This window comes from Pezoporus flaviventris, unplaced genomic scaffold (genome assembly GCF_033815535.1).
Source record: "Pezoporus flaviventris isolate CSIRO_AGI_PZ_B2104156 unplaced genomic scaffold, CSIRO_AGI_Pfla_v1 ptg000066l, whole genome shotgun sequence".
NCBI lineage: Eukaryota > Metazoa > Chordata > Aves > Psittaciformes > Psittacidae > Pezoporus > Pezoporus flaviventris.
In genome coordinates this window covers 7712948-7734306 of record NW_026892614.1, presented here as the reverse complement: position 1 = coordinate 7734306, position 21359 = coordinate 7712948, and the positions used below count along the sequence as shown (strand labels likewise).

Here is a 21359-nt window from a genome sequence, read left to right as displayed (position 1 = left end):
TTTATCAAAATATCAAAACAATCAACAAATCAACACTAACAGTCTGAATGTGACTAACTAGGCTATCTACCATTTACAATAATCTGTAGCATTTCATTATTTTATGTCAAGTTACCAGCAAAGTATCAAAACAACTCACGCAGTAAATCCATTAATCATGTAGGCATATCGGAGTAACACAAGGTCCAGCCAGCCACATCTTCTCTTTCTACCAGTGGTCACACCAAACTCTTTACCTCTTGCTTGCAGCAACTCTCCAATTTCCTAACAAAGAGTAATACTACTACATGAGCTTTTTTGAAATTAATATTTGCAATACATGATGCAGGTGCACACTTACCATCTTACAATACTGTAAATTACTTTTAAAGTTCTTCCCCAATTTTTTCACAAAGTTGTCCACTGCGATGAAAACAAGAAATGCAAAATGCTACTTCTAATTCAAGAATATGCTATTTGAGCCAGTCTCTCAAAATTTGTCCCTGATCCAGCTTTCTATTCCACAAGAAGGTCTGAGAAAATGGCAATCAGATCTGGCAGTCCTGTAAACTCAGTCTAGAATCAGAAGAGTAAGACATCCAAGTACACCACCATCTACTTGCATTTAACCAGTAACACTGACTTAACAGACAGACACACCAAGTTATTTCACCCAGTTATAGGCCACAGCCAGGGCTGATAATACTCACATTATCTTGTTCTGTAGGAAAGGCACCAATTCCAACTCTTGTTGTATATGCTTTCACAACTCCATACACTTCCCCAACATTCTGTGGTGGCATGCCCAGGCCTGTACACACACCTCCAACCGTACAGTTTGATGAAGTCACAAAAGGGTATGTGCCTATTAAAACAAAACAAAACAAATTTTAAAAACTTACTAAAATACTGGTTTTAAACTCTTTTGGGGTTTTGGCTTTCGTTTGTTCGTTGGGTTTTTTTTTTAAGTATATCTAACCTGATACGGAACAGTACTTGCAGTGCACTTACCTGAACACTAAAAAAACAAAACACACAATAAATGTATTTTGCAGTCAAGAACATATTTAACCATCTCTTAGCCCTGTAGGTACACTGTCTGATCCTTCTTTATTGAAAAAGGCAGAAATACTTCCACTTATTTCAACCGATACAGAGGCCAGAAGTCGACTGCATAACTATTCTGAATAAACTGGTCAGCATATTATAAGGATCAGAAATTGTAAAGAAACGTGTAATTCTAAAAAGAACCATTTTGATTACACAATCAAGTAAAAAAAGTAGTGGTTTGGTTTTGTTTGTTTTTTTTCCCTTCTTTTATATACCTATATATTTATTTTTCTATAAATAAATAAATAGATGATTCCTGGAATATAGTCTAGTTCATTAGTAGTGAGCTTGTCACTAGAGTTCCATATTCAGAGCTCACCTAATAAGCAGCCTGCATGGCAAAGAGGAAAGAGTTAAACACCTCAAAAACCTGAGGTATACACCTTTTTAAAAGTATTTTTTCTTAAATGAAACAATAAAAAAAAAAATTTTTAAAGTAAAAGTAGGGTGGGTTTTTTTATGCCAGTCCTTGGTTGCATTGAATTGCTTCAGCCACGAAGTAACTGCATGTAAATCAGAAAGTCTACCTTATGTTCCAGACTCTTTTTTTTGTTTGTTTTCTCTTGGTATAAGAGTCAGGGATGGGTGAAGAAGGAACAGCCAAGACAAAAGGAACTAAAAGCAATACAGACAACTTTAAAATGTAAAAATTCTTCAGAGACTCTTCAGTGAGGTTTTGCTGACTAGCTTCAGGTATCTCTAGCTTATCTCAAATCTCTCAAGAGAAAAACACAGGGTTAGAGGTGATACCTAACAGCAGTTTGCAAACAGTAATTAGTCTTTATCTTTCTTAGGACACAGTAGTTGAGCTTTTCTTTACTGACAGGTAAATACAGCTAGTGAATGTCAGTAAGACAACTCTTGCCGATTTTCAGCACTCAGCCTGGTATACTGATGTCTGTCCAACCCTAATGATCCTGTGATTCTGTGTTTATCCTCACTAAGTGTTAAAAACCACAAAAGATCACACCCACCCACCACACCTACAGCCTCAGGCACACCCACATGGAGCTTCCTTACTCACTCCAGAGAAGCTGGATGGGCTGCAAGGCTGGGTGAAGGTTTACCATCTTCACTGCCAACAGGCACACATTCGTAAAAGTCACTTCAGTGCTAAGGCTTCTGTGCACCAACGCACAGGAAATAGCCTCATTCAGAATGATCAATAATCAAATTTGCCATTGTTAAATTTTTTGGCTAGGACATTTCTATTATTATCCCATGTATCTACTCCACTTGTAATTATCTGCCTAAAGAGAGCAAAATATTCTGTGTGGGTCTCACAGCACAAGCAGGAGAAAATAAGTGACCCAAACAACACTATGCATATTGTAGACATACCTGATGGGTTTCAGACTGTTTTCTATACTTATATGAAATCTAAAACTCTCACCACTTACAAAAAAACATCTTCCCCTACAGTTTTCTGCAAATATCTCACTTTTGCATCAAGCATTTCCCTGTGACAGGGAAGACTTCTTATTTTTATTTACTAAAAAAGGAGATTTCTTCCAATACTCGAAAACTTGATACTCACAGTGACTAGTTTTAAACATATATTCCTCTTAAAAGAGGACGTATTCAAACTCTGTGTTTGAAAATGCCCTATTATGAGAACTCCTATCAGTTGACAGCAGAGTGCATGCCAATGTTGTATTTGTTTGACAGTAGTCCTTACAGACTTCAATTTCAGGCTTAAGCATCTTTCCAACAACAGAATAAGGATGTGCTAACAAGGCTAGTGAAACTGCAGAAAAACATGACAAAATGCAGGAGGCCATCATACTGGCTGCTTATGAGTACACAGAGGTATAATAATTTATCTGTCCTTAGAATACAGTAACAATCCTATTAAAAAAAAACCTGCTTCTATCAAGAGGCTTCTAAATTTATCATTAAAATCACAGTATTTTAGAAAAACTACACCATTTATAACTTCAAATTTATTGGGATAATCTTTTCATTCTTGCCTCATTAGCAATCCAGATTCCTTACATCGTGAAAGTGAAAAAATGTTATATAAAGGGGTTAAAAAAAGCCTCCACAAGCTGATTCTTCAAAATTTTGTATATATACTCTGCCTCTCAAAGCTCTCAATTTTTCTTACGTGTTTTCCATAGATGTAGTATACTGTAACTGTGAGTTATTTCATATGAAACTTACAGACACTGAAGTAACAGTATACTACTTAAGAAAAGTCGCCCAATCTTTACTGTCATTCAAATAGTTAATATTGGGAGAGTCTAAAGCTTTTTGAAAGAATGAAAAATTCCCCTCTAATTATTTGCTAGTCATAGAGAGAGTACTGTTCTTCAAAAATATAAACCCCTTCTGTCATAAGAACAGCTATGCAGAAAATAATTTTTAGTGTTTCTCTTTCACAACATAAGTATATAGCAACAAGTTTCTCAATAAAGGTTACACCTACCAAAATCTATGTCCAGCAGTGCTGCATTTGCACCTTCTACTAATATCTTCTTTGGTGGTCCATGTAAAGCCTCATACATGAAATAAACACCATCCTTCACCATTGGTTTTATTTTTTCCATGAAGCCCTAAATAATATAAAACACAATTGCACAGTGTAATTTCATTATGATAAAACCAGTCAGAGTACAAGTGCTATTGCTTCCTCATAACAATGCTCTTACTCCTTTTGAAAAGAAAATGAAGAAAGGCTAAATATGCCATTACATGTGAACAGAGGAAGAATTTACACATTTATGCTCCTCCTAGGAGGAAAGAAAGAAAAAAAAAAGGGGGGGGGGGGAGGAAAAAAAAAAAGGGGGGGGGTAAAGAAAAAATAACAAAGCAAAATTAAAACTTTTGAAATGCTTTAGAAATATTCAAGCTTGAGTACAATCACAACACTGTACTGTACTTGGTATTTCATTTCCAAGCGTTTGAAATTTCTCCCCAAAAACTAGCATGTAAGGAGTGCTGGCAACCTAAAGCACACAATCGTAAAGCAGCATTAATTTGTGATGTATATATCACATACCTGTGTATATATAAATATATATATGCACAGATATGTTTGTAAGTGAAAATAGAAGGTTATCTATTGGAATTTAGGGTCAAATGCCAGAATGCCACTGAGTAGCTGTATCTAAGAAGCCAGGTAAACACTTGGTACACAGCCTTTTCCCCTGTACGAACATACGGAAGTTCTCATGCAAACAATTCACTCCACATGAAATAAAACACTTTGCATTCAGAATTTAATCAAATGCATTAGCATAAAACAAATGCTAATTGCAAAGTCCTGAACCTACAAATGCATACTATGTTTCCACCCTAACAACAAACTTCAGATATTCTTTAATGTGTATTAGGTAAACTATAATCCATTACAAACCACCCAAAACTCTAACTGTTTTTTAGGTCTACGTATTGACAAAAAAATACAACTCTAGTGCAATAGGTATTATTTAAAGTAAACCAAACTTAAGTACTAAGAACTCCCAAGCAAGTGGAAGTCAAAACCAACTCTCCCTATATGAACCTTCTACTTAAAAGTTAGTAGTATCTGTCTTGAAACCGAGTCTTGACATGCTGCATAAAACAGGGTGAAAAGTGTCTTTAAAGCAACTAGCAGACTCCTTAAAATTGATACATACCAGTTTCCCATGTTATATGTTTTAACTCCTCACACAAGCATGAATATCAGTCACCAAGAAGTTTACGTATCAAGTAACTGCACACAGTGATTGTATCATTTAACAGATAGAAGCAGGCTTACCTTGAGCTTTTTCAATTCCCCATCAATATCTATCTCTAAGGTAGGATAAATCGCCTTATACTGATTGGCTAACACTTTGAACCTGGAAGGCAAAAATGCTTCACTAAGGTTTTTTGTTTGTTTTCCTCCTCAAGCCCGCACCAACCTTAGGTTTTACTGGTTACACATCTACAACTATTTGGTGGTAAAACGATTTTCAACAATAAAATATTTTAATAAATATAAATAATTTAACAAAATTATGAATAAGATTATATTCGTATTTTAGAATAAATTTTAATCAAAAAAGTAACAGCAGTCAGGTGTAACTGCTTATCCAGGATACTACCCAGAAAACGAAAACTGTGTTTACAATTGTGCATTACAATACAGAAATTACCTCTCTGAAAAGTCATCAAAATCAGCAACAAGATCACACATTCTGAGTCCACTTCGAGCTGCTTTTGAAGAATATACTGGACCAATTCCTTTTTTGGTAGTTCCCAAACTTTCGAAAGATAACAACAGGAGTTATTTTTGATATAAAACTAAGGTGCTTTTTCTTTAAAGCTAATACATCTTTGGCATAAAATGAAATGCTGTTACACATACTGGCCAATAAACAAAACAAAACACCGTCTATTCTTCCATATATATATATATGTATATGTATATATGTATGTTCTTTCTGTTTACTCTTTAATTCCTAAAATAACAGGTAATGAGACAGCTGGTACAACTCAGTCGAGTGTGAAAATGACCCAGTGGAAAAATAACTGACAAGTTATCACTTGACAGCAACCTATGTGAAACGAGATATGCCCAAATCAGATACTCTCTTAAAGATTATTGTCAGGGATGATACCTCTTAGACGTCTCAGCGAGGAAGACTGAACTGCTTTTCATCCACACAGACAAATTTCCAACAAAGATTCAGTTTACTGGTATCTCAGAAGGTTACAGTGATACATGAGTTTCCAGCTGTAGACATGTCACACCGATAATTCTACCAGCTTTTTCCCCATCCCAAGAACTAACATACTACATGGAAATCACAAGTTAGAAACATAGGTGCTAGTTTCTAGAAGTTTCAAAACCTTCAGAAAGTCAGTAGCAGCATGTAGTAGAAAATGTGAACATTTACATGCACTTCTGACAATCACAGGATTACAGGATGGTTTTGGTTGGAAGTGACCTTAAAGATCACCCAGTTCAAATCCCCCTGCCATAGGCAGGGACTCCTTCCCCTAGACTACATTGCTCAAAGCCCTGGCCAATCTGGCTGGACAATGAAGCATCACAAGATACCAAACTGGTCATATCAGACCTTACAGTTATTTGGAGACGATAATGGGGCCCTTTAATCTTCATAACCAGAAATATATTTTTACACAAGGAAATACCTCCAGGAAACAACATATCAGGAAGCAGGAACCATTTTTACAAAGGAATTAGGAATTTCTTTGTAAGGCAAAATCCCAAGACACAACCCTTTCATTCAGGATATAATCTTTTGGTAGCCACGCTGGGGGACAGAAGGGTAATAAATGATCCCTGCTAAAACTCTATGACAAACAATAACAGAAACCCAGTGTAATAAGTCATATGTTTGTACTAAGTCATCCCATGTTTGACAAAATAAAACTACCTACTTTTTTCCTGCTTGTTCTTGCCTCTGTTGTTCTTGGATGCCATCAGCAGCTTGGTGGAAATCAAATACTAAGAAAATAAGAACAGCTTAAGTAGAAAATTCATGTGAAGGAAATTACTGTACCAGCAATGATTTCTTCAACCAACATTAGCCCTGTTTATCAATGTAGAAAACAAAAATACACACACTGCAGATGCAAATAAAAAGTTTTTTCTTCTCTTTTTCAGGTTACATTTTTTCCACAGGAAAGAGTTCTGAAGTTCTGTTTTTTTTTTAAATTGTTTATTTGGTAGAATACTTGCAGACTGTGTATACATTTCCCACAGAATAACTAAGTCATTTCAGTTTTGTAGTGGCCCCAAAGAATGTATGGACAACAGACAGAAAACATGCAGCTGAAAAAAAAACCCCAAAAAAGCAGGTTATAGTAAAAAGCATCGCACTTCTAGAATTTGAAGTGGGATCATTAAGTTCACATTCTCACTCATTCTACAGATTTCTTAATGACAACATCAATTAAAATACACTTGGAAATACAAAAGCTCCCAATAACATGTTATGTAAACAGAAGTCATCTTTACAAGCCCTAATTATTTTAAGGCATTACATATCATTAGTGACAAAGATTATGCAAAGTATGCCTTGCACCAGTTCTTTGGCTTCCATGAATGAAAAAAAAAAACCAAACCCTGTAAACAAATGACAAGACTCATGTCAAATATAAGCAGGTTGGCAGAAGCCACCTTATTTTCCTTAAGTACTATCTCCCAAAAGTTAAACAACTAGTCTACACATTACACAGGAAAGACTGAAAACTTGCAAGAAACAGACACATTTAACAAGTACTCTAGTCTCTTTAGAACAAGCATGGCATTCCATCTTTGCCTTACCAATTCATTTTTGTGTTTATTTCCACATATCCCCATAATTTAAAACACCAAATTAACCCCAGAAGCTTGACCCTATTTTTGGTTGATCTTCGTGTTACAGACTTTCACAGATACCTAACACCCATTTTAGAGAAGGCATATTTATTGAGGCAACATGTCCAAACCATTATCTAAATCGAAGCATTCTGAAAATTCACTTATGTTAAGAAGTTGAACAATTATGAGTGATAGTCAGTTACTGGCCCTTCTTACTTAGGACCTGTTTAGCTATGAAAACTTCACAGCATTGCCACTGCAATCTAACCATTGCAGAACATCCTTTCTAATAATCCAGTAATTTCCAAGTAATTCACCTACAGTGATTCTACTCCCAGGAAGGATTTTAGTAAGTTAGGAACAGTCTCTCAGCTACTTAAAACCCAGCAGTTACTCAAAACTGAAAACATATTTATTCTGAAATAATATGTCCACACACTAAGCTGTTCCAATTATTTTTTTTAAATGACAAATCCTTTTTTCCAGTGTTACAAGCTTTTAGCTGAGAAAGACCTAAAATGTTTGCAGCTTCAGAAGATGACTACCAGACCAGCAATAAGTCCATTTCCTAATACACACAGTTACCTAACTATTAAGTTACAATATCTAAAGATCTAATTTAAAGGATGAATTTATGTAATAAAGATGTCCTAAGAGTGATAAAGGAAGAGCCTCTGGAGCTCTGTGTTGGTGGTTTGGCTCCAGGCTCTAACTGTAGAGTTTTCTGGAACACAGGCTGGAACCAACACTAGTGATGAGCTCCCTGCAGGAGGGCAGCAGCTACGCTCTCCATCCCTATAGAGTCCTTCCCATAAACTCTCCTTTCTTAAGTATGTAGCAATTTACTTGGCAGGGAGCCGGTTAGTTTTGAAGTCATGCCCAGACACATGGCTTCCCAGCAGAAAAGTTGCTATAAGCAATGCTGCTGCACCAGAGAGGTAAATGAATCCTTCAGTCAACTAACTTCTGAACTGCTTCTTGACTACTCTGCATCTCTAATCATTAGTCTGGAAAGTGAACCTGCTTTCCTGACTAAGTTATGCTTATGGAATAGGATTAAACAGTCATTAGAATATAAACCCGGGAGGGTCCCAAGTGGTGAATTATTTTTCTCTAGGATCTTCAAGAAACCAAAGCAGCATATGGAGACTTAATCCAAAGAAAGTACATACCTATACAAAGAGATGGCTAAAAATTGTCATGCTTTTACTGCCAGGGAAAGGCCAGAGGAAACACAGATTAACAAAAACACAAATCAACAAAAAACCAAACCACAAACAGACACTTACCAATGTGAGCTCTGTCAGAAATTATTAGTCTCTTTTCCCAGCCTTCCAGCCCTTAGAAGACAAAATTAAATAGTTCAAATGAGTTCATTTTTGTCTTCTGATGTGTAAAGGATAAATACTTCTCATGTTTAATCTTCAGTCAATCTGTTTAAAGATTGAGCAATGACATCCCAGAGGAAAAAAAACCCAAACATTTCAGTAATTAAAACTTGGCATTAGCCTATAAAGCTGAAAGTCAGGTTTATTCTGAGAGAGAATTCTAGCTATTCTACTAGTTCCTCGATTTCAGTAATCAACTAACAGCCTGTTAGTTTTTTAGTCATCTAGACTACTGATTTACCTTACTTCTAGTAGGCTGCTGCCAAGCACAGCCATAGACATGACAGAAAGCATCTAAAAACCAAGCTCTGAATCAAGAAGTGATTACCACAGCACTTGTTTACATTAATATGAATCAAACTGTACACTAAGGTAAAGAGGTAAACCGACTATGAACAGGTGACACTGTTCATACAACACTTTAACAAGTTGTTTCACTTCTTAAATTCACTGTTTTAAGAAAAGAAAAATGTCTGCAGATAATGCATATTTAGAACATGTTCTCTTCTGAAACTGTACAGCAACTCCTTCTGTCTGTCTTCCCATAAGGGTCCCTCCACAGCAGCTGAATGGAGTTCTGGAAAAACACACTGTACGTAATCTCTGCAGAGGCATCCTCTACCTAAATCTTTTGAGGAGCCCATGAACTCTTTTAAGAGTAATATCTTAAAATTTTCTCACCTTTTCCTTTCTTTAAGTTTTTTTCAGCTTCTTCAAAGAGTCCTGGCAAATGAATTACGACACCATTTCCTGAAGAAAACCATTAACAAAATCTATCAAATCATGTTGAGCATGAAAGAAGATATTCCAAACAATTCAAAGACACTTCAGGTTCTGTATGCAGAGTATTTTATTAAACTTTCAAGACATTGCAATTTTTACTCTTAGGAATTTTAGAAGACTGATTTAACCTAAACTGTGTATTTTTAACTACCTGCATTGAATCTTTTTAATAAACTCAACAAACTTTCTGTTTAGATCAGGACAAACAGTAACAGCATTGTGGGACAGTCCAGAATGCAACTTCCTCTTCCTCGTATCTAAAATTAACGTCCCTCTTTGTACTTCATTTTAATAACCCTATTGTTTTTTTCAAAAGCTTAGCACATTTCTATCATCATTATAAACACTAGCATCCCCTCGGGCACTATTCTGCTGTAAATAGACACAGACTATTCCGTATATAGAGTTGGGGTTGTTAACAGCCTAGCAAAAATAACATAGGAAAAATCCATCTAAAAACCAAGCTTGCTTTCCTACAGCTATCACACTGCTTAGAAAAATATAGGTTATACAATTAACTAGCTTTTACAATTAAATAACTAGCATCACTGATACCAAAGAAAGAGCATTTCCATATAGTGAAACTAAACCATCTTAAACTCAAACCAAACTCAGTAGATCCAAAACTATTAGCGTAACAACATCTGGCTAAAGAATGAAGGGACCTGCCATTTGAAACTGCTGCCATACTGCGTAAAATGCTTTTATGCATGTGGAATTAAAGCCAAAATATGCAGTATTTAAGACTTCTTCTATGGACTATAAGCTTCATGGCACAGTCCTGCTCAATAGTAATAATCTATTATAATGGAACTATAATAGGGAACCTATAAATCCTTTCCCTAAGTGGAATCCTAAGCCAGATAATTTTTTTTCCAAAAGAGACTTTAAACAAGGCAGACCTAAAGGAAGCTAGAACAACAAACTTCAAAACAGACAAGACCAAGAGACAGCAAATACAGACAAGAGTATTTGTAAAAAGCTCTCTCCTGCCTACTGTACTTTTAAAAGATGGGGTCTCTCCTACTCAGCTCTGAGTTCACTAACAAAACATGGCAAATGGGCATCCTCTTTTTACTGATTAAGAGCAATAACCTATTAAAGAAACATACTACAGTAACACATCAAAAGAGACTACTACAATCATCTGCCATGCCCTCAAAGCTAGAAGTAATTCAGATGCCAACCTCCCCTTCATCAAAGGGAATATATTTACATGCCCAATAGTTCAATTTCTGTACAAGTATTAGGCAGGTCAAGTTGATCCAGAACTATCCCACTACCAAGTCACAAGAAAAGAGGCAAGTAAGAAGTTAAAGCTGACTGTAAGTATACAGTCACTACAAGGTGGACCCAAGAATTCAGCGAGGACTGTTTATTAATCAAGTAAGTAGTGACAGAGGCTCTTTAGTTGCTATGCTATTTAGCAAACTGTCAATGACCAATTACTCCCGGTACACATACAAAGCTGAGAGACAAGACTACGGGTTCAGAGCAATCAGGAAGAAGTAACAGGAAGAGCTTGGCAATAAAGTCCTGATTTGGAGAAGTACACTATGTAAGGGACAGGAGTTCTGGGTATCAGAAAAGCAGGATGAAGTGCTGATAGGTCGTAGCCTTCAGTGACCCAGAGACTCACCTGATATGCAAACAAGCACATGCATTGTTACAACATTGTGTAGACATGGTTTATATTTACCTTCATTTTTGAAGGAAATTTTGAGGGCTACACAACACTGTTAAGTACATTGGTCATACATATGTAATCCAAAAAAAAAAACCAAACCAAACCAAACCACAAAAACACATAGGATAGGAAACAGGATACCAAGAGAGGGAGGTAGGTAAGTAGGCTTGTAGACAAGACAATCTAAACCTCCTTTTCATATCACAGATCCTGACAACAGAGTACTACCACTGCCTTCAACCTTCTAATAAACTCTCCCAAAAGGACTTCTTGGTAAGAACTACATAGTGCAGTCTTTTTTTGAGCATTCATTTCACAATCTAATGGGAAAGGGAGGAAAGTTCTATGCTTCAAATAGTACTTTGAGTTACGTAGCAGGGCTGAAGATTAAAACAGAAGGGAGGAATTCTGAGAATAAAAGAAATAACTGGTGGAGAAAATAAGAGGGAATGGGAGAATAAAGATTAATACTGGGCAGGTATCTGTATACAATGATAGGCCAGGTAAAAAGAAACCTCTGTAATCTAAACTTCACAATTGAGTTAAGACAGTATTAAGATAGTAGAGCAGTTCAGGTCAATGACAATTTGAGGTAGAAAAAAAAAATCCTTATCCTGTAATTCTTCCAAGAAGAAGTCTGTAACTACAGTGCTGTCTATTGTTTTTAGAGATACCTCACTTACCAATGAATGCAGTGACTTTTGGATTGATGATGCCACTTGGCAGAAGATGAAAGTCATACTCCACAGAATCCACAACAACTGTATGTCCTGCATTATTGCCTCCCTAAGGAAAAAAAAAGATAAAAAAGGAAAAAAAGCAGTGTTGTTAATTTTTGATATTAAAGACAAATGAAAGAACATCTCAGTATAGAAATGGAATAAACTGGTTCCAGCTCCAATTCTGCAGCTTTCACTTTTGTTATTGACAAAAGATCTTTCACAGATCTCCTTCTCCCAGAAAATCAGCTCAACTTGTTTTGTCAAACTCAACAACTTCAACATCAGTATTATTTGTCATACAGACTTTGGACCTTATTTTGGTTCATAAAAAGTACAAAAGTTTGGAGTAAGATTAAAATGTTCCTAAAAATTCTCAGAAGCATAAACAGTCTAGAACAAGCAAACATTTCTAAAAGCTATCATCAGTTTTACTAGCTTCCTATTAGTTATGGAGAGTAAATATTAAAAGTCCCAGCAAAAAAAAAAAAAAAAAAAAAACCACCCCCAAACCACCAGCTATTGGGAAAGATAAGTCTAGCTGTTTGACAACATGCAGGCTTGTTATTCTGAATTTTGGGTTGGGACTTTTGCGTGTTTTTCTATGACTAATAACCAGCAAATAACCATTCTATACCTCCTCAGCAATGAGAGGTCTGTAGTAGTACAAGTCACTTATATCTGTAACATGGTGTTCAGGATTAAATCTAGAGGCAACTAAGACAACTGTGGTTTTGTAAGTCACAGAAAACCATTTACACCAAAATAACACTTAACATTTCTAGTCTTTTTCATTACCACAAAGAGAGTATTATGACAGTGTTAAACTGCAAAATACAGGAAGAAACCTGTGACCAAGTCTTAAAGAGAGTCAAGAGAGGCTTACGAAAATAAAGATTACAAAACAGTTACCAAATTTCCCCAGTTGTTTGTTGTACTTTTGTTGTACTTTTTTGTTGTTGTACTTTTACACTCTCTTGTGACCAAGTCATTTGTGTAAGACAAGGCTACAGACAAAATGATTCTGTCTGTGACAACTACAGGAACATCCTTTACAGGCACCTTGCACCAGAAATAAACAAACTGCTTCACAGATTCCTTAAAGGAAAGCCTTCTAATCTAAGCCTTCTTTCAGCACAAGGCAAACTGAAGAAAGGCATTATATGAGAAGAATTAAAAAGAAACTACATGAAATACTAATCTATGGAATTATAAATCTGAAATATTTCTAAATAACTGTAACAGGAGATCTGTTTTTAAGCAATGGACTCAACAGCTACTCACTACTTCTGCAACGCTTACAAAAGCATGAATGCAATACATAAAGCTATATATCTGACATTACAAATAAAGAATATTCCTGGATATCAAATACTTGTGCCAGTATATAAACAAACACACCACAGGTAAAAGCCTAATCTCAGTGAAGTTAGCAGTGAAAATTCTGGTAACTTCAGCTTCATTTATGTGAAGACTTACACCCAGTTCCACATCCTCCTGAAACAGAGGGAAGACTAACAAACCTTCACCCAACAAACAAATGTCGAAATCTAACAAAAGTTTTAGTAATTTAATAAATTAGTAATATAATTTGGAGCTTTTCCATGTAGTGAACAGTACTCTGAAGAAGTTGTAAGGATCGCCGGATGCAGATGGTTTTCACTGCAAATGATCTAACTTAATGACAGAATGCCAAATTTTCAATTCACAACATGGGAAACTTATTGAATGCATAAATATAGCAAGCCTTTCAAGTTTATTTTTAAAAGAAAATAATAAATGTTCAGGAATAACCTTCCTCCTCCCATCCTTTCTACTCAACAGCAGCTACTAAGGAAGATAATTTAGCGGTCTACCAACTCTACAGTCATACCTGATTAAAAAGGATGTTAACTAGCTACATTAGCACACAGATTATTTACAACTATTTTTGAAATGCAATGCTGATACTCCAGGGCTACTGCAAGTTATTCAAAGATTAGAACAACTAAGTTATACACATACATAAAATATACAAGCTTTTTTCCAGTTAGAGAAGACACTGGTTTTCTACTCAGTGTTTGAGAACCTAAACAAAACCTTTCTTGGAGAAGAAAAATAGCTATGTACTAAGGTAGTATTTACAGTCAAGTAAATCTGCTGAAAGTGGTAGTTATCTTCTTCCTCATCAGGTTCCTTCAAATTATTTCTTTCTACTAGATGGTAATATAAGTCTAGACAAATTAAACATGAGCAATGAAATGCTTTAAATGAAAATTCAATAAGTAAGTCTAAGTACAACACTGAAGTAGTAGTAATTTACAAATGGGAAGACTAGTCCAAAGTCCCCCACTGCAGCATAAATAAACTGGAGTAACCCATAAGCAACACTAAGATTAGTCAATGACTATTCAGTTTAAATCCCCTATTAACTGGATTTAATTTTCTGGTTTGCTTCTAAATTCATTTGGAAAAAATGGAAAAAAAAAAGTTCTCTAGCATCATAAATGTCAAATAAAAAGAATGAAAACTTGTCCATTGCAGAGATCAGAGATCATGATTAACACTTAATTCTTAGTCTCATAAGGTTTGTAAAGCTACCTAAAGTTCAGTGGCCATGTCTGCTTAAGTAAAGCACGTAGTATGCAGACTCGGACTCTTTAATCATGACAACATAGCTGCTGGGTTTTGGTGGTGTCAAGACTTCTCTGTTGTGCTGCTGAGTGACACCAAGGTGTGTTGGTTCCATGCTCACTAATAAATACCCCATGTCCAACAGAATAAAAAATGGCACCTTTGAAAAACTTGAACTACATGCACAGCACAGTTCATCTAGAAGCAAGCTAGTTATATATACATCTGCATGTTTACTGTGAGCAGTTACACTCCAAGTGATTTTGCTAGAGACCTACGAGGAAACTTGACATCACTTGCGAACTGTCAGTTGAACATACTTTTAGGCCACACTTAGACCTCAAACTTTCCAAATGCTTCTTTTCAGACTCAAATTTGAATCTCAGAACTTAGTTGTTTATAATATTATGATGCCTATGACATGAAAAGGTGCTGTTGATAGCAGCTGTCTGGTAGAACATTAAGACAGACCCACCCTGCTTAGGACGTCATTCTGTCAAAACGCGTAACTTTGAGAAATATTTTTAATTTCAAACCATATTTTAGGAGAGCATTAAACCAAGAGCATTTCATGAATTCAGTTTTCAAAATTCTGCTACTGATTTATAGGTAAAGTGTACCATAACCACAGAAGTGCATAGTTCGCAGTTGGGAATCCTAATACATTAAAAGAATGGTCCACACTGCACACTTAGGGTGAACTAGCAGTAAAGTGTACACATGTTGTGTGCTCTGACATTGCACAACACAGGTTCGATAAACAATTCTAATTATAGAAACCTCTATTTGGAGTTCTAGCGGTGGCAGGGTGAAGGGGTGGGCTGTTGTTGTTGTTAGGTTATAGGATGAGTTTGGTTTAGGTTTTTCTTCCTCCTCCAGAAATAGATGATAACGCCAACATTTTTGTGCTGTAGGCAACTATTGCCTCTGGGCATAATTCAAGGTATGAACTGATGAATTCACTCCTGACTACTTCAGTGCCTTCCATCCAGATTTCTCACTCCTCCTCCCTCATCACACTACACCAAAACAGAGATCAGTTAGGTCAAGGTAACACTCCTTTGAGTCAATTGTTTAAACATTATTAATGGAGAACTGTGGAATTTATTTTCACTATTAAACAAAGTTCATGCTCAAATGTATAAAGCTTTGCCAGAGGGAAATTAACATACACAAGCAATTTTGAGGCTGGCCATACTCCCCAATTAACTAAATATAGTCTACCATATAGAAACATAGAACACTTAGGGCTGGAAAGGACCTTAAGATCATCTAGTTCCAACCCCCCTGCCATAGGCAGGGACACTTCACACTAAACCATATCACCCAAGGCTCTGTCCAACCTGGCCTTGAACACCACCAGGGATGGGGCATTCTCAACTTCCCTGGGCAACCCATTCCAGTGCCTCACCACCCTCACAATAAAGAACCTCCTCCTTATATCCAATCTAAACTTCCCCTGTTTAAGTTTTAACCTGTTACCCCTTATCCTATCACTACAGTCTCTAATGAAGAGTCCCTCTCCAGCATCCCTTAGGCCCCCTTCAGATACTGGAAGGCTGCAATGAGGTCTCCACAGAGTCTTTTCTTCTCCAGAATGAACAGCCCCAACTTTCTCAGCCTATCTTCATACGGGAGGTGCTCCCTGATCATCCTCATGGCCCTCCTCTGGACTTGTTCCAACAGTTCCATGTCCTTTGCGTGTTGAGAACACCAGAACTGCACACAATACTCCAAGTGAGGTCTCACAAGAGCAGAGTAAAGGGGCAGGATCACCTCCTTCAACCTGGTGGTTATGCTTCTTCTGATGCAGCCCAGCATACGGTTGGCTTTCTGGGCTGCGAGCACACACTGAAGCCGGCTCATGTTCATTTTCTCATTGACCAACACCCCCAAGTCCTTCTCCGCAGGGCTGCTCTGAATCTCTTCTCTGCCCAACCTGTAGCTGTGCCTGGGATTGCTCGGACCCAGGAGCAGGACCTGGCACTTGTCATGGTTAAACTTCATGAGGTTGGCATCAGCCCACCTCACAAGTGTATCAAGGTCCCTCTGGATGGCATTCCTTCCCTCCAGGGTATCAACCGAACCACACAGCTTGGTGTCATCAGCAAACTTGCTGAGGGTGCACTCAATCCCACTGTCCATGTCAGCACAAAGATGTTGAACAAGACAGGTCCCAACACCGATCCCTGAGGGACACCATTCGTTACTGGTCTCCAGTCAACCTGCAGTTTGGGTACCGATCTCGGTACCCAAACTACAGGCTCTCTCCCAGTCATGTGAAAACTGAAACACCTTACCTTAGGCCAACACAGAGAGAGTGGCCAAGTTCATGGCAAGACCAAAAAATGCTTTTGCTCAGTCTGGAATACACTATTTGGATGTAACAAGAGGGTGGAGGACTTTAAAAACAAACAAAAACAAAAAAAAGAAAACAAACCCTGACACTATTTTCTTTGAGTGCTTCCTAAAAATATTTTTGTGATTTTTTTTTCACTGCTGCATTCTCCATGTTACAATATCAGCTACAGTATTGTAAACCTTTAGATCTGCCAGAACATCAGAATCAGAATTTTGAACCCGAGACTGTCTCTCTTAAAAGTAATTTAAGAAACTTTTTCATTCTCCACCCTAGACCTCCTATCTCCGACAGTTTCAACAGATATTAAGGAAAAAAAAAATTATAATTTTAAAAATAGTTATAATAATTAAAAAGCCCACCAACACTGAACCAGAACATGGTTTGGGTTGGAAGGAACCGTAAAGCTCATCCAGCGCCAATCCCCCTGCCATGGGCAGGGACACCTTCCACTAGACCAGGTTTCTCAAAGCCCCATCCAGCCTGGCCTTATCACCCTCATAGTAAATCATAATACCCTAAACATTTATCACTTAATTCTGATTTTTATCCTAACAACAACTGTGTATATAGTTGTTTATATAGTGAACTATGGTATTTTCTTAAGCGTATATTTATCACAGAGGAGACAGTGTTTTCTGTACACATAAAAACCCCTGCACACATCTTTCAAGACACACAGCAGAATTCTTACACTGCGTGAGCTTCTCATTTCAACAGACACAATCTAGAATACCACAACATTTTTTATTCCATGTCTTCTCATCCTGCAAATCACGCCAAAAGGTATCTGTTAGTTACTCGAAAATTTTCTTAACACAAAGGACACAAAGGTAGACAACAAACACAACAGAAAACCAAAGGCTGTATGCATCCCATAGCATTCCAATACTGTGAACTGGAAGCATATTGTTAGAAAGTATTAGGAAACAAAAATCAGTTTCTTATTAATATTACATCAGAGACTAAGCTTTTAATAAATATAATATGCATAATGCTTATTTTTTGCTAATTTAACACTACGATATCTCTCTAGATTAGGTTATTACAAGGCTATTTAGGTAAAAATATAAATGATCTTCTCCCTTTAGTTCTAATAAAGCACACTCAGAAGAGAGAGCACTATTAAAAACAAAACCAACCAACCACACAAACAAAAAGACAAAACTATTTTTGTTATGGGGTTTTGTTTGTTTGTTTTTCTTTATATTAGAACACAGCCTCTGGACTTGAGCTCATTTCATCACAGAAAACTGAGTGTGTGGGAAAAATGCTAAACATGCCTTGTTAGAGAATAGGACATAAACCAGACTCTCCATCTAGCAACAAAGCAGCTACCCAAAACTAAGTCCAACAGGAACCAGTAACAGCATCCCTATCAAGAGGCTAACACAGGCTTACTACTTTGGAAGTCCTAATCATACCCTGCTTAGATACAGCACCACTTTTTTGTGCATGTCTCTCAAGGAACAGCATTGCTGTTTTAGCATACTCTTAGGTTTCCAAAGTTGGATTTTCAGAAAGCATCAGTCTTCTTTGCACTGTATTTTGAGGTAGACTAAAAAAAAAAAGTTAAAAGCATTCAGTTTGTTCTGTCTCCTTTACTTGCACTGTTTTTTCTCCTCTTATCTTTCAACCCAGTATTTGGAACAGCTCTCTCTCGTCTCCCTAATGATTCTTTGGTGACCGAGATCAGCCTTTCAGCAGCCCAGAGCTTTACAAAATTACAATGTCAAATTGTCTCACTAATTGAATTTCTCCAACTTTTCAACTGTCAGGAGCATGAATTTCATAATACAAAGTAATACAAATACATTGTTGTCCTTCCTTTTGATTTTTCTTTGTAGTCAATACCTAGTCCCACTGTTGTTGCTCGAGACTTCGAGACAACACACCAAAGTTAGGGTGGTTGGTTTCACGGTTGGACTCAGTCTCCAGTTTTCAGGTTATCAGTTGCTGTCTACACCGCTGCCAGCAATGCTGGAGGAGTAACTGGCATCAGATGACGCCAAATATTTGTGCGGATAACAGGGTAAAACACGAGCTGACTCAAACTGAAAGGAGAACAAAAACCAGCTATTTTTTCCCCCTCAACAACATCAGTTCAAACAATTCATGAAATCATGAAGTCAGGCATCTTAAAAATCATTAATCATAGCCTTGATGCAAAAACCAAACCATAACACCTTCAACCATAAAAGTTTCCTGGTACTCTTTATTTTAAGAGTTGTTGGTTTGGATTTTGGGGGGGGGGGGGGGGGGGGGTGTTGTTTGGTTATTGTTTTGCTGTGGTTTGTTTTCTTTTTAAAGTCCTCTACATGTCGAGTACAAAACGGTGACAACTGGACTGGAGTGAAAACATTTCTTTCCATTTATTTGGAGACAGTGTGTGAAAGTCATAATGAATAATTACCATGAACCTATGCTGTGTGTCCCAACATGGGAAGGACATGGACCTGCTGGAGCAAGGCCATAGGGCCACGAAAATAATCAGAAGCTGGAGCACCTCCTCTCCTATGAGAACAGGCCGAGAGCTAGGCTTGTTCAGCTTGGGGAAGGCTCCGGGGAAGACTTTAGAGCAGCTTCCAGTGCCTAAAGGGGGCCTACAAGAGGGCTGGAGAGGGACCTTTTACAGGGGCAGGTAGGGAGAGGACAAGGGGGAATGGTTTTAAACTGAAAGAGGAAAGATTTCAATTAGACATTAGGAAAAAATTCTTTACTGTGAGGGTGGTGAGACACTGGCACAGGTTGCCTAAAGAAGCTGTGGCTGCCCCATCCCTGGCAGTGTTCAACACCATGCTGGACAGGGCTTGGAGCAACCTCATCTAGTGGAAGGTGTTCCTGCTCATGGCAGGGGGTTGGAACGAGATGATCTTTAAGGGCCGTACCAGTCCAAACCATTCTATGATTCCAGATATGGATTTAGTTTGGGGACTTCTTAATTTGATGCTTTGATGGATGAACAATTTAAAATCCTTTTAAGACACAGTAGCCTTTTTAACCCTTTCATGATCCTTACAGTATTAATTATACTGATATTTTGAAGTATTTTAAGTAATTAAGTGGGATAGTGAAGTAAGATCAGGCACAAGATTATTACTTATCTATAATATTTTAAGCAAAACCTGCTGTTGTAAGATGACTAAATGCCTAAGCTCTTAGAAAGGGCATTATTCCAATTTTAGTGGTGTGAAAAAGCCTATAACCCCTAATACTAGCTGGTAATCTTGAAATACCCAAGCTATGTAACATGTTGAACAGCTAAGTCTACAGGACCTGACAGGAAGGGGCATACTAATAGGGAAATTATCACACAAGTACTGTTAGAATGACAGCAATCCCGATAACAAAACCTGCTTTCTAGAAGCCTTATTCTAAAAAACATTACCTATAAAATTACCAGGTTTGAAATATCCCTTTTAGAGAGGTAAACTGCTCAAAATACTATTTTTTAAAAAGCAAACAAAACAAAAAAGGATTTTTCTTCAGCTTCCTAATGATTAGGTAGCCTAAAAATCCTTCTCAGTGTAAGCACCACACCCAAGAATCTGCATCCATATATTCAACTCAGATAGGCTGGTCAGTACTATGCACAAAACAAGATACTATTCTAAAACGTACCTATCCTGGCAAATGTGAACAGAATCAGTTACATGTACACTGAGGGGACATAAGATAGCGAAGGCAGCTGCAAGCATTGCTCATCTGGAGGCCATTTGATAAACATTCTTAGGAAACACCCTTTTGCAATAGTTTTGAATGCCTGAAAATACTAATTTCAAAGGAAAAAAGTCATTATCTGCTAGTTGACAGTTTAGTGGAAACAAGTTTGAAAATTCAATGAATCGAACAAGTGATTCCTGCTAGCCAAAACCCTCTGTGAAAGCACTGGAAGGCATTATTTACCACAAAAAAATACACTCATGCATATGACACAAAGACACCAGTTACCACAATACTGTACCATCCATGTTCCTGAGACTATCACTGGAAAATATACTGAAGACTAATCAATAGTATCAAAGAGGACTGCATTTTAAACATACTGCCTGAACAGCATTTCTAATAACACATCAATACTGATTTTAAGGTAATCATTTCAGCACTTCCCCCATCTAAGCAAAACGGCTTATTTTCTCCTGCATCCTATAGCTTTTAAATATCTTAACTGCCAGCTAAAGCATTCTGCATAAAGAACAAAACAGAACTAGCAGCAATATTAATGCAAGTACCTGACTAAAGTGTTTTGATTTTTTTTTCTTGTAGCTCTGAAGACTAAAACCATTTTTAGAAGTGTAACTCTTAGAAAGGTTTACTCTGCAGCCAAACTGGTAAACTCAAAACCATGTATGAACAACCCCAAAGCAAGACAAGTCTTCTCACTTTGAACCTTCCTGTAGCACAAGAGCTCTTTGGCTTATGT

General features: G+C 37.1%; 1 protein-coding gene across 1 annotated transcript in view; it reads right to left on the bottom strand.

The window, feature by feature from the left end:
- The window catches only part of ADSS2 (adenylosuccinate synthase 2), a 36258-nt gene that overhangs the window by 6818 nt on the left and 8081 nt on the right, over positions 1 to 21359 (bottom strand). The window contains exons 2-10 of the mRNA XM_061471128.1: positions 11929 to 12031; positions 9457 to 9525; positions 8677 to 8727; positions 6463 to 6529; positions 5211 to 5318; positions 4832 to 4913; positions 3518 to 3644; positions 690 to 844; positions 140 to 264 (exon numbers count right to left, since the gene is read on the bottom strand). Of these exons, the coding sequence (XP_061327112.1) occupies positions 140 to 264; positions 690 to 844; positions 3518 to 3644; positions 4832 to 4913; positions 5211 to 5318; positions 6463 to 6529; positions 8677 to 8727; positions 9457 to 9525; positions 11929 to 12031 (887 nt within the window). The remainder of the gene's footprint in view (positions 1 to 139; positions 265 to 689; positions 845 to 3517; positions 3645 to 4831; positions 4914 to 5210; positions 5319 to 6462; positions 6530 to 8676; positions 8728 to 9456; positions 9526 to 11928; positions 12032 to 21359) is intronic.